The 14206-nt window shown below is 42.3% G+C and overlaps 1 protein-coding gene across 1 annotated transcript; it reads right to left on the bottom strand.

Moving 5' to 3' along the window:
* Positions 1-223: 223 nt before the first annotated feature.
* On the bottom strand, positions 224-13692 carry spag17 (sperm associated antigen 17; the record flags this gene model as incomplete). Its single annotated transcript, XM_079580543.1, has 48 exons — positions 13503-13692; positions 12865-13002; positions 12676-12735; positions 12479-12607; positions 12246-12405; positions 11960-12145; positions 11710-11888; positions 11480-11626; positions 11336-11402; positions 10762-10874; positions 10486-10686; positions 9745-9843; positions 9529-9676; positions 9037-9246; positions 8921-8958; positions 8732-8845; positions 8507-8661; positions 8319-8422; positions 8173-8240; positions 7849-8094; positions 7659-7773; positions 7454-7591; positions 7255-7359; positions 7047-7168; positions 6697-6799; positions 6415-6569; positions 5544-5652; positions 5283-5437; positions 5083-5206; positions 4597-4955; positions 4316-4501; positions 3761-3885; positions 3486-3616; positions 3153-3286; positions 2872-3060; positions 2552-2665; positions 2441-2492; positions 2288-2372; positions 2166-2216; positions 2004-2097; positions 1844-1919; positions 1731-1770; positions 1570-1628; positions 1117-1253; positions 870-1048; positions 723-783; positions 507-654; positions 224-300 (listed from the first exon to the last, which is right to left on the bottom strand). Exons 1-48 carry the CDS (start codon positions 13596-13598, stop codon positions 224-226), a joined length of 6081 nt encoding a protein of 2026 aa, XP_079436669.1. The 5' UTR covers positions 13599-13692.
* Positions 13693-14206: the final 514 nt, after the last annotated feature.

Genomic DNA, 14206 nt, shown 5'->3' with positions numbered 1-14206 from the left:
AAAACTGTTGAATTATACACTATTAAGCATAATATATGACAAATTCAAACAACAAATCTCAAGAACACAAGTAACTGTATTTTCAAGAAAGGGCTTGGAAAACCCCTAAAGATTCCAGTTTGTTATCTTGACTCAAAATGTTTTAATATTTTTAATTTGAAACAATGCACATTTGTCAAACTGTCTATATATTATATTATTATGTTGCCTTTAGACCACTGGACTATCTGGGAGTTTGTATGTGCCGGATGCTGGTGTGGTCCTTTATCCAGATGGAATACTGCCTCTCAGAAAGGATGAGTGAATTCAATTAAGGATCATAAAATACACGTTTCCACCTTAAAGGTAAACCATGAGGCAAATTCAATTTACACCATCTGTCATTCAGATTGTTTTCCGTTGCGACCAGGCTCACAATCTGATTATTACAAAGGTTATGTGGAAATCTGTGCATCTCTTAGTTGCTTAATACTTATTAGAAAAGCCTTTAGTCCCAGAAAGGATATTAGCAGAGACAGGCAGGTACAGGATCTCTGTCTCAGTGTGGATGGCGATGTCCTGTGAGAGGGACCTCATATTCTCCGTTTCTCCAGGTTGGACAGAATACAAGGCAAGCAGCTGAACTTTTAGCTCAGTGTGCAAACCAGCTGCAACCTATAGAGGGAAGTGTATTTTTGGAAATAAGAAATATCAAAGAAATGGACGCGTTAATGAGCACTTACAGGCCCCGGATTGTAGATAACTCGCAGACCTGTGTTCAGAGGAGGCTGTTTGACATGGAATCTTACAAAAAAGAGAATCACACATATTTGGTTAGGCCTCAGTTGAATTTGATGCCTCAAATATCACCTATCAAATTACTTATGTACCTGCATGTATCCACACCCACATTTTTCATGACCACAGTAACACAGGAGGTTGTTCCCTCCAGCGCCGCACCAAAGTCGACTCTGGGCGGATGGAGGTGGAAGCCCCTCACTATATTATCTGGATTTGTGAGTGAAATGGTGCGGCACTTCCTCCTCACTGGTTCTTCTACAGACAGAAACTAAAAAGATAAATACATTATGAGCAAGAGACCATTAGAATGTATACAGGTTTAAAACACAGCTCTACCTGGTGATTGGGAACGCTATTGGGTTTAGTCGTCTTGATACAAGTTGGTAGTTTGACTTTTGACTTTCTGGGCTGGCCAGTGACATCTACATTGACAGATTTGCACTGCATGGACGATGCCTTCAAACTGCTTTCAGCTAGAGAAAACACAAGATATATTAATGTGCCACTTATGTTGAAGCCTATACAAGCCACTATGAATGATAATAATAATAAACACATCAATATGACAACAGGTTTAATAAATATTGTGGTTGGATGATTATAAGCACGTACTTGGCTGTAGTATGAACAGTATCACTAAAAACAAAGCTGTCAGTGTATTTTATTGCTTGTTTGTGCTAAAAATAGCATTTAGACCGTGTCCTTCACTGTTTTCTGATGGATTATAAGTAGTGCTCTGAGGTTAATTATCTCCTCGCAGTGAGAGCAATTTTTCAGTCTTGAACTAACCTGCAGTTTGACGAGAAGAGTCCGTGGGGCTTTTAGCTGCTGATTTTACTGCTGGAGGGCTAAAAACACACACAATGAGCAATGTTAATTTACTGTTTAAGAAGCTAAAATGTGTGAAAATATGCAGAAACCCTGTTGTCCATAATGAAGGGTATAATTACGTCGCTGATGGAGAGGCCGTGGGCTTTACGGGTTTTGGCGCTGCATTTAAGAACATGCTTTAACTTCATTTTTGATTGGCACCAACATTTTATCTATTACGCGCTGTACTTACATCTTATTTTCTTCTGCTTTTGCATCGGTGGAGAAGCTTGATTCCGTGTGTTTGATGTTTCTTGATGTAGCAGACTCTACACAAAATCAAGTTAAATGTGATCATTAATTGTAATAGCCAAAAATGCTGGACCTACGGTGACTTTTCCCATTATTTTCACCTCGTAAAGTGGAAGATTCTCTAAGTGGAAATAAGGAACAACTGTCTTCCTTTTTAAAGCGTCTCTGCATGCTCTCTCCTCACACATCTCCAGTCTAAAAAAAAAAAATGTATTCATATGTAACAGACTTGCAATTTATACTGAGATAAAGGCTTTTGTTACCTATACTGGGCATGCCTCTCGGGCCATTTTGAATCCTTTACAATGGCAAAGCTGGAAAGCAAAGAAAACTATTAAAACCTTCATGTGCTGAGGAGACTACAGTATGTTATTCTGTTCATTACCTCTGATAAGCAGGTGAACTCGTGTCATCTGAAGCGTCCGATTCTGCTGCTGCTCCCACAGCTTGCATGTACAGGCTGCTTATGTCTACAAAATACAAAGACTCAATTATGTAGGAACCTTTTATATTGCTGTAGAAGGAAGGAAAATCTCACCGGAAATCAGTTTCTCAGCGCTTTGTAAGGAGTCCTCCTCGTCTGCAAAAGACTACACAATCCAAATGAGTATGAAGTACTGTACTTATTTTAAGATGTACTTGTTCTCACCAGTACTAGATCTAGCAGATCACTGGAATGGCCACTCTCCTTCCCTGAACGAGGGTCTTTAATCTTCATCTGTTCCAATCTCTGCTCCTTTTCCATTAAGCTTTCAATGTATTCCTATAGTCACAGTCACGCCACCATGATACTGTACGTTTCAGTAAGATTACACAAATCCAGCATAAACGAAATACAAAAGGTCGGGCACCAAGGCCAATTGCAAAAGCTCATTTGCTGCTTATGGCAAGACATAATATCTATGATGCATAATCATTCTTTTCACTTTGTAACTCTCATCATAAATAGTGCATTATTTCTGTCTCCACCTTCAGCTGAGTGTCCAAAGTGTTCCTTAGTGGAGATGTGAAAGGCCGGTGCTGCTGCAGTTCCCTAATCTCCAACACTTTGGGACAACTCCTCAGGGGCAGAGTCGGAGTGACTGAACCGCCCGACCTGGGAGTGAAAGACAGACTCCGCACCATGTCGGTGCCAAAAGAGGGCCCAGGAGTCGGCTTCTAGATTACAAAATAAACACACACAAAAATACTAGTTGGCTCTCGGTGATACTGCGATTTTGGGATCTTTGGGTAAATTTGGTCAGCTTCACCTCTACTCTGGGGAAGTTGTGCCAGCTGCGGTTTCTGAGGTTAGGGGGAGTGATGTCTGTCTTTTGTTTTGCCAAAAGCCACTGCGACCACACACTCTCATGGCACGGCTTCATGATGGTAATGCCGAACTCATCTGAAATAAATCACCAAAACAAACCATCTAATTGTATTCCTAAGTATCAAGTGCAAGTAGAATCTAGAGCATTATTTAACTGTATATTGATCTCATAATTAAACAAAACAATAACAAAACCTAGCACCAATTCACTGAAATCAAATGAACAGAAATGATCCAAAAAATGTAGATGTACAGCATTGAGCCATAGCTATACCATGTGTGTCAGGCAGTGGTTCCTTCGTGATGGCCACAGTAGGATCAGAGTAAGCCTGAAAGAGCAGCTCCTCCACCGTCTGAGAGTGAAGTAGTTCAGTTCCTGAGCCATTCTCATACACAATAAATAGCCTGGAACAAATGTGATGCGAATAGACGGATCAAGATTAATCTATTTCATCAACAAAGTTCAATTCTATAGTGAAAATATTGAGAATGTTGAGGTTATGTAAAGTATTAAATGGTTTACAGTTAAGCAATTACTAAATGGGTCACCTTGGGTTGTGTTCATAGCGTGCTCCAATAGATCTACCCATCTCTCTGTCGTCTTCATCCTTGTTTCCAAATTTGCTTGAAGCAGGACTTAAGTTTAACACAGATATCGCCCCGTCTTCCGCTACCTGTGCTCAGATAAAAAAAACAACCAAAGTTAGAAACTGCTTCTTGAGACGATGTTTAGTTTGCTAATTTGTTGACGCAACCCCATCCCAGCGCCCCCGAGCTGCCTGTCCGAATCTTTAAATAGAAGTCTAATTTTATAACAGTACTGACAAAGGATGGCTCATCAGTATACAAGTCCAAGTGTCTCTCAAGCGATTGGCTTTTCAAGGAATTTGGTTTAGTTTCAGACTGTGACAAAACAAAGAGGAAAACGCTCTCAAGCCACTGTAAATACAATACACTTCAGTGAAATACTATCGTCGTTATATCAGCATCATTCTGTCTCCGGCTGTTGACAATACTTTTTACTGCGTCTCTGCGGCCCCATCATTTGTATGAGATAACGCTGACCTCTCATTCTGGGCACTGTAAATCTGTATCCGCGCCGACCTGAAAGTGGTTCCCGTCGGGATCTGTCACGTCGCAGGCCACGCCTCCGCAGTGGCTCATGATGTAAACCCCGCTCTGGTTCGCGGGGCCGCCTTTATCTGCTCTGGGGCTGTCGAGTGCATCAGAGGTGTACACGCATTTCCCGTCGCTTTGTATCTGGAATAAACCCACGTTTGGAGGAAAGACCTAGAACGAGTGAAAGTATTGATGGTGAGGTAAATAGGCAAGCGGCTTTTGTGAGGTCTAATTGTTGTATATTTATGAGTTCACTACCCACACACCTGATATGCGCCTTTGTTATTCCCGGTGATGACGGTGCCATCTGCCAGGAAGATATGAGCCATGTGTCGATCGGGATACATGACCACAGTGGCACAGCCGTCTTTCTCCACTAGAACTACTTTTTCTTTTATGGGCACGCAATCATTTTCACTTTTGCTGGTCTTTCTACTCCCAGACAAACTCTCATCGCTGTTTTCATAAATGGTGCTTCCAACTCGGTCTCTTTCCTTGTTCCCAAGCTCCGAATAGCTGGGGTAAGTGTCTGCTGCTTCTCTTCTGTTATCACCAATGGTCAGGACGCTGCTAGTGGCGCACTCATCAAAGGACGACTTAAAGGTTGTGCTTTCAGGCCTTTCTCCTGAAAAGGTAGCAAAGGTCGAAGATATTATACGGTATATATACATTGTTCTCTTGTTCGTACCATTTGACGCAGCATGTTAAAAATGCTTGATACAATATTTAGTGAAAGTACTGCAAACATTAACCTGTGTGTATGGGCAGAGAGTCTTCATAGAGACTTGTGATCCTGGTCCCATCAGCGTGCTCCACTGTTGTTGATCCGTTCGGGTTCTGGACAGACACCACTCCATCCTCCCGGGTCACCATAACCTGATGTTACACAAACAAGGATAACTCAGAACTTGAACTTGTTTTGCCGAGGAAATAGGGCAGAATTTGGAGCTACTTCTTTGGTCATGAAGTCGGTGGCTTTAAAAAGTAGAAGCGGTGGAGTGGGTAAGCATTTGCGGCTCGTCCCGACAGTGCAAATGCGCGCTCCAGACGGCGTCGTTGTTGACCAAAACCCTCTCTCTGCTTCTCCATTGTGAGCAGGGTTTTGTTCTGTATAGACAAAGCACAATAACAGTGAAGCACGGCACTGAATGCAAATTAACATCACCGCAAACAATCTAATTTCCTTTCCTAAAATATTTTGCCCGGCTTTAACCTTTTGTGCCATCCTCGGTTGCCGCTGCAGAGTTGTCTACGTCAGTGACAGGCGCCCAGACAGGACCCGAATCCTGACTGAAACTCACAGACGCATCGGTAAACAGCACCTGGGAAACAAACACAAGACCAGGTAAATACTGCTACACTTAAGGGTGCATTATGCAACTTTTTATGTGGAAAATAAAGTTGATGTTTTTGTGTATTTGACCTTGCAGTGACCCAGCAACTGTATGAGTGCACAGCCTGGTGCCTTTACTTTCAATCACAGTGGTCTCTACAACGCTCCGGGATCAATTGTTTTGTAGGTTTTCTGGTGAGAGGGTCCATCAGCAGAAAAAAACATTGATCCTGGAGCGTCTTAGGTAGTTACTAAAACCAAAACTACCAAACACTTCCGGGCTGCGTCTTAATTTGGGTACCAGTACTTCAGGCAGCTTGGTTTACGGTACCGCTACTGCAGTACTTATTTGGTATGCTACATAATTCATGATCTAGAGAACAATGAATAGAATAATGTTTATAAATTATATTTTGTGCTGTCTTAGAACCCACCGCCACTCAACATTTTGTCCTGGTACAATACTCGTACCTATAAATGTTGTCCAGCCCTATCTCCAACTTGGACTATGTTTATTTGGTTGGTATATACTCAGAATTATAGAATATGATATATTTTACATTGTCTAACTGGGTTCTTATGGTCTTTACAATGTAGTTTTAACCAATTCCTTATTATGACACAAAAGTATGAGTCCCCCAGTAAAAATATAAGTTGTTGAAAGTATATATTCCCATCCCTCTCTTTCTTTGACCTTTTAGTTCCTCAGTTAGCGATAACTTTTATCATTCCAATCTGTGTGTGTAAGCACCTCTGTGGCGCCATCCCTCATGTTGCGGACTACAACGCCCTGACTCGTGACCAGACGGGACGCTTCTTTCGACAGGGACGAATCAGGAATCTTCCCTTTCTCATGCAAAGGGAAACTCAGCCGGACCTGCACCCCCACTTCTTCAGGCGGCACCCCTAGACACAGCAAACTAATAGGTAGGAATGTCTTCCCTGGCAGTATACAGTAGCATATAACTTTGTGGCAAGGGCACTTTAAATTGACTGGTTAATTTCAGTCCACGGGGCATAAGCAGGCACCGACCTTGTGTATCCTCACGTAGAAACTGCAGCAGGAGGCCGTTGGGGAGAGAGAGGCTGAGGCTGTTAAATGGGCAAGAGGGGGGGACTAACCCAGTTTCAACGTCCTGAGTATAGGAAAAAAAAAATTTGAACAGGTAATAATAATGGTTTTAAAGTCGTGGAGGGAAGTTTTGGGTCATTGTTTAGAAGCAGATCGGATAAAGAGTCGATAGTACAAGAGGAATAGATGGCATATTGGTAGAAAAATGTTGAGGCAAGAACAAGAAATGACCATGGTTTACTGGTTTACTATGGTGCCCCAGAAAACAGACCAGCTTTTTGTCCTATTATTATTACTGTACGATTTGAGACCTGGGGCAGTTGTGGTTCAGTCGGACTTGATGGATGCTCTGGTTGTGTTTCCTTGGGGTCCTGTTTTACTGTCTCATTCGTGGAAGTCTCTGGGAGCCGAGTTGCTGGTTCTGGGGGGTTCTCTGAAAGATTAAACCAAATGTAGAACAATTTGCTAATGTCTATAGTACAGTGATCAAGCATCCGAACTAGACTGTTAATGCTGCACCTGTGCATTGTCCCGTCGGGCCGTAGAAACTGTACGAAAGGCGGATTCCGCTGTCCAGCACAGCGGTGAGGGAGCCCTGCTTCACTATGGCTTTTCCTGCAGACGCTGACACAGAAAAGCAGACAGGCAGACAAGCTATTTTAGCACAACAAGGTCACTGTGAAAGACACGTTCAGTTTCGTACAATACCAGACTTTACCTTTGTTTTCCTCAATGGGTGGATTAGCTTCATTGGGTTGACTTTGCAGCGATGGTGTCAGCTCTTCAACAATATGATTTATATGTGTGTACAAACTATGGCCGTCCTTTTTAACAGCGATTTTCATTAGACTGGAACCTAGAATAAAAAGGACACATTCATACTTTTATTTCATTTACTTTTCTATCGCTGCCACTGTTCGTACCTTCTACATAGCGGGCAGCTTCAACAATGATGCATCCTCCGTCTGAAGGGTAAAGGTACTGGACATCCCCTGAAACGTGGATCAACTTCCCGTCCATATCGTACCCTGTAAATCCCTGCAAATAGATTGTCAATATTACTACTGTGGTCATCTTCCTTCCTCACGATACCATATAACTATGCAATCTTACATTCATATCTTCCTCTGTTTGGTCTGGTTCCTTGATGTCGTCCACTACGACGGAGTCTGTGACAGTCTTGTCCGAGCTGGCTGTATCCGATCGGCCCTTCTTAGCATTTGGTGGGGCTTTGCTTGGACCTTTCTTGTCTTTAGCGGCGGCGCCCTCTTTGGCCGTTTTGCCTTTCTGCGCCGGCTCTTTCTTGGCTTTTTTGGCCAACTCCTCCTCTTTCAGGCGATCCTCCTCCAGCTTCCATGCCTGTATGTGTGTGTTCATCAAATTCAGTGCCAGTAAAGTTATACAACCGTTCTATTTTGTATTTTTCTGGATACTGACTTTGAGGGAATCTTTCCTGATGGCTGGCTCTTCCTCCTTGTCGACTGGAGTTGGAGCTGTCTCCTTCTCTAAAACAAAGTGATTTGTTGTGTGAATAACAACCAAAACGATCCTGTTATTTTCTGAAGCTTTATATGAGGACAAACCTTTTTGCGTCTCAACCGGAGTTTGTTTGTTCATTGCCTCCCTCTTAGACTCCTCCTCATTCGTCCATTCAGAAATTTTATCTGCCACATTTTCCAGATATTTCCTAATACAAGGGAAGAATAAAAATAAAAGTCAGGAGATTTGATGGCACACTAAAAAAAACAGAAAATGGTGGTGAAATTCTAACCTGAACTTGATGCTTGTGTGTACAGCTACATCCCAGGATTTCTTGCACTGGCCGTTCTTATTCATGGGATTATGACAATAAACATACAGAATGTTTTTATTACTTCCTCTAAAAGTGTCCAAGCAGACGTATTGTTCGGAGGCCTTTTGAAGAACCTACACCAAAATATTCAGCAATTATCTATCATTGTAATAGAAACAAAAAGACGCAGTAATAGCATGTTACCTGTGGGAATGTGGCGGCATTGTGGTGTTCTGTGTAGTGCCAGTCAAACAGGGCTCTTTGTCTGCAGCTTTGAATGTCCGATAGCTCCAAATGGATGGGAACTTCTCTATTAACCTTTAGAGGCATACACACACATGCAAAAAAGGGGATGCAGGCTGAAAACAAATGACAACAAATACAATAACATACCTCTGTATTGTCAGGGTCTTCAGTTAGGAATGTTGGACCTGGGAAGCCAGAATGAAGCAAAACCCTTTTTTATTTGACGTCATGTTTTGTTTTAATCAACAATGAATGTTTCAGACCTTGGTTCCGCAGATGCCAAAGCTGTTGTTTAGCAAACGTCTGCGGGTCGTCCCAGGGTATTGCGGCTGTCGTGAGCTGTGCTGATCGTAATGGGAACGGTGGTCCGGTGGGTTTCTCCAACACCCCCTTATGGTTGAGCTCAGTCAGGGCCATACTCTCAAACACGCTCTGGTCAAACAAGCGCTCCACCTCGGGCCATGAGACAACATCTACACAGGATATGAGTGCATGTGAAAGATTAGATGCTGAGATATGGGACAACAGCGGCATAGGAAAAATAATACAATGTTGTGGTGACAGGATTTAACATTAGCAGATATAGATTCTGAATTTCTGCTGTTCAGTGTTTACCCAAATTACCCAAACTCATATTTATCATTACAATCACCCAAGAACACCCAAGTATCAGTGACAGTGTCCCTGCTAAACCACCCCCACTTGTACGAAATCCCGAATAGCACAGTATGAATGGAGTCCAGTGCGTCGACAACCATTAGAGCAGTAGTATTGCAGCTGCTGTTTAATGGCCATCCAGCAGGTGGCGTTCTTCTGCAGAGCTACAGACTGGATCAGGTCACACACTGGAGACGACCTGAGCGTGTCCCTCTCCACCTCCACTGGATCAAACTCCTCCCCGGCCTGAGAGGGGAACAGGGACTTAATCACAAACTCAAGACAAAATTAAAGAATTAGTGAATTGCGATTACGTGGCTGTTTCTCAGGCGCAGCGCCCTTTCATCCTGATGTCTGAAAACCTGGGGGTTGGAACATTTCCTGTCATCTGTTCCAAACGTCTCTAAAAGTCTCTAAGAAAGGGGGGGGGGGGGGAGACAGCATAAATCACTATTGTTGAGTAAGGGTTACCATAGATAGTTTGTCTATTGCTCCCTCTGGTGGACTGTTTTGAAAATGTCACACAAATCACTACAATACTGTTTGAGCGTTAAAGGCATACAAGGAATGCTTAAAGCGCACACAGGGGAAGCAGTTATTTCTCTATGAGCTGCTGTTTGTCATTTCTACATTATTTGAAGGACTGATTTGTATTTTTTACAAGAATAGAGCTCATTACTCTCTCTCTCTGCAAAAACTCCTCCCCCTCTGGATCACGTGCTTTGAAAAAGGCAGCCCCTCCTTCGCCACATCCCCCGCTCCGCTCACTGACCCAGCTCATATTCTCCTGTGTTCAGACTATTTGTAACACTGCCCTCATGCCTTTGTGCTTCTGCCTGTCCTTTGACCCTTCAGAAAGTACGGTGGGCACGTGTGTGTGTGTGTGTGTGTGGAACGAACGAGGTGAGGGAAAAAGGGAATGTGCATTGGCCGGGAATCGAACCCGGGCCTCCCGCGTGGCAGGCGAGAATTCTACCACTGAACCACCAATGCTACAAGCACTACCATGTGACACTACCCATAATTCTTTGCAGCATGGGGTGTCCAGCTCTTACCTTTCTATCTTCCTTCTTAGGCACCATAGCGAGCAAACCGGTGACCAAATGCTGTTTCTCATTTTGGGTGTAAACTAGAGGGAGGAATCTTTGGAGCATGCAGCCGACCAACGACGGGTCCAAGTAGGGGTCAGGGGAATCAGGAGCGGCTCCTGTGTCATCAGGGGGAGCAGGGACGGGCAAGTCTGAAGTTAAGACAACCTAAAAAACAAGAATTCTATGATAAAGGTCTGATATCTAACACATTTCAACCAAACATACAGTTACATACAGTACCTGCTCCAGCATGCAGTGTAACATGAGGGGAACAGAGCAAGCTTCAGGGGTAACTGTGTCGAGCAGTTTGTTGTAGTGTGACATGTCCACATCTGTAGTCAGCACCTGGGGTTCTAGGCAAAAAACAACAGCAAAAATGTTAGTTGTTAGAATAAAACAGCATTTTTTTTGGTATTATACCCAATGAAAACCAGCAGAAAACTGTGTCCCCATAAGCATTTATCAAAGTGCTCTAAAAAGAATCATGTAGCCTTATTTAGAATTGATAATAGGTCTGTTTGAAATAAATAGTAACAATGAAATGCAAAAGAGCTGGTGAAAGCCTTGACTGGAGCTCCCCCTGCTGGCAGCTGTAAGAATAATTTCTGGGAGTGCTCCTGCAGTGCGTGATAAACACACTTCGAGCACAAAAAATCAATAATGTTGACACTTTTTTGGGGTTTGAACAATGATGCAGTTGTAGTCAGGAAAGCACGGAATGAGGCGCTGACGCCGTAGAAGAAGAAACAGCTAAATTCAACAGCTTCGTCCGTGAATGTGGAAAAATGTATACTTTGCATGATATGTATTTTACCTTGTATCGGGTCCACTTCCGGTGACGGCTTTTTTTTGGCTCGGGGGAAAGGGGCTGACACTACTGGCTAGACAAAAATAATATTTGGAACACATGTAAAAAACATTCCAAATCCATTCCTTATGCAGTATTGATTGAACGTACCTCCTCAGGCTTTGGTTCAGGCGCAGAAAGTTTTGGCACATCGATGATTTTTAACTTGTCCAGGTAGTGCTGATGCTGCCTTCGCCAGTCCAGAGAGTCATAGATGAGACATGCTACGCCTTCGAAAACATTACTCCCCAAAGCTAGCTGGAGAGGTTAAACAGTATCGCGTCTGTTAGAGAGACTGTGATGTGATTATTACATTTTTTTTGTACACATTATGAGCTCACCTTAGCCTCTGGGTCTTCTATGTTGGCAAAAGGGAGACTGACGCTATAGTTGAGCTGAGCGACATCATGGAGCTTGGAGTCTGGAGGCCCACTGTCCAAATGGGAGCGCAGGCCTGACCAGAAGTGCTCCAGTCTCTTGGTGTGAGCAGCAAGCCTCATCATGTAATCCTCATCTAGCTCTGAATATAAAGTAAAATATAGAACGTACAATTTGTAGCTTACAATGAAATATATGTCAACAAAGCACTACCTGTGTCAGTGGCAGGCGCGTTTTCACTTTCCTCAACATTTTCTTTTCCTTGCTTTTTGATCTCAGGTAATAATTTAATCACATTGGAGACTTGAACACCAATGGAATCAAGTGCCCCAAACAAGTGCGGGTGGTAAAATCCAACAATCAGGATGTAGTGCTGGGGGCCGTCATCAGGCTCATCGTCTTCAGCCAAGCAAGAACAAAGTGAGAAAAGACGACTACAATATATTACACATAAATAGTTGATTGAGGTTCTGATTGAAACATTTCTGGTAGTTGTTACCGATGTAGTCCGGCGGGTCAACTTCATCCCTGCGTTTCAACTTGGTCTTTTTCTCCAGCACAGGGGAAGGAGCTTTTCCCTTCTTGTTCTTAGCCCCGCCTCCTTTGTCTTTCGCAGAAGAGGGAGGAACAGCCTTTGCCGTCTCCTCCACAGGTTTAACCTTGTAGGACAAAAACAAAACAGTTTTCTGAGGAGCTACTATTAAACTGCTAAATGTACGGGTGTGTGCTTGCCTGCTCCGCTTGTCTTCTTAGTAGATCATCGCTTTTGATTTGCAGCAACTGAAATTTGACCAGTTTTGCCAAAAGATCAACAGGGATCTCCTCCCCTGCATCCAGCAGCACCTTTGCTGGCTCTGTGACCTATACATGTAAAAATAAAAATATAAATAAAATGTTCTAATGAAACAACTTTACAATTTACAACTTACTTCAAAGAACATGGGGCCATTTTCCCGTTTCTTATTTTTGGGATTTCCAAATTCATGGATCTGATTTGTGAAAGGAAAAATGGCAACAAGGACATCAGAAAGCAATTAACATATTTTCCTATATAAAAGCTTCACAGGGGATAAAATTGAAAGTAAATAAATATTAATACGTTTGAACAAAAAATCTACCTTTGCTTGGGTGTCATCCCAAGTCAATATTGTGAACAGTTTGCGCTGAGGTTTTTGTACAGCTGCAGTGAGCGCCTGGATCAACCCTTCATCTCCTGGACCCTCAACCACCAGAGACACACAGGCCTTCCATGAATCCTGGATGGACAAGATCATATTATGTTAATAATGTGAGGGCTTTCAAATACCAATTTACACAAAAAAAACAACTAAACAATCAGAGTCAAAATGTTCATCAAATTTACAGAAAAATAAAGCATTAACAGTTCAAAACGACTTTCTTTACATCTTATTGCATTTATGGAGCTTAAAAGAATAACTACTAATCTGTATATTTATTTTCTGAACTTGTTTAATTTAAGCAACAACTACTTTTCCAGCTACCATTTGAATATTTGAATATAAAATGTCAAAGAGCATTTGGCACGAGGCTGATGTTTGATGTAGCTACATGTAACTAATGCGCTGACATAGGTTATTATGGGTTACATGTGGTCGCTAAATAACAAGCTAGCTAGCAGCTAGTACTCGGAAGATAAAAACTTTAAGTGACGACTTATGGCAACAAATATATAACTTTAGTCAAAAAATATATTTTATAAATGAGCAGTACACTGACAATACAAAGTAAAACAAACCTCTTCAAAGGATACTGTAATCAAAGCATCTTCCCAGTTCTTGTTCTCTGCCTCTCTTTTGGCCGAGCCTTTGGGCTTCGCTGGCTTTGGCGCCATATCTGACTTGAGCACACTTTATCACCAAACAATGGTGTTTTCATCGGCTTCTGCAAAAGAGAAAATAACTGTCCTGAGAGTTTGCTGTTGTTGCACTTCATCTGCACAGCCTCGGTTTGTGTGGCGTTACCATAGCAACGTCATAACGCGAACGGTAAAATGAACTATTCAGGCTGCCGTAAAAGCAAATTACTATTCTAAAACTATTTCAATTCGCCACATGCCATGGGTGTAGAATGACGATTAAAAAAAAAAACGGGAAACAAACTAAACTAAAAATAAAAAGGGCGGAAAAAGAAAATGCTTTCGAGTTTCTCCACTAGATGGCAGTATTGGGCTCATTTCGACCTAAAGACAGGCTACTTGCAGCCTGTAATCATCCTCTTGTTATTTTTTTCTTTCTTTTGGGGTTAATATTGTTTATTATTCTTTTATTTTTCATTTTACTGTGTCACTGAGTTTGGATATTGGACTACATTCGGGGTCAATACAGACATACATTGTATATTCACACATCTGAATACATTTCTTTAATGGCTACTCCAAAGTGCTAATGAAATAAATTAATACATACATACTGTGCATTTTACTGTGTCACTGAGTTTGGA

This window comes from Gobius niger (genome assembly GCF_951799975.1).
Source record: "Gobius niger genome assembly, chromosome: 21".
Lineage (NCBI taxonomy): Eukaryota > Metazoa > Chordata > Actinopteri > Gobiiformes > Gobiidae > Gobius > Gobius niger.
This window is presented reverse-complemented; position numbering and strand designations above follow the sequence as displayed.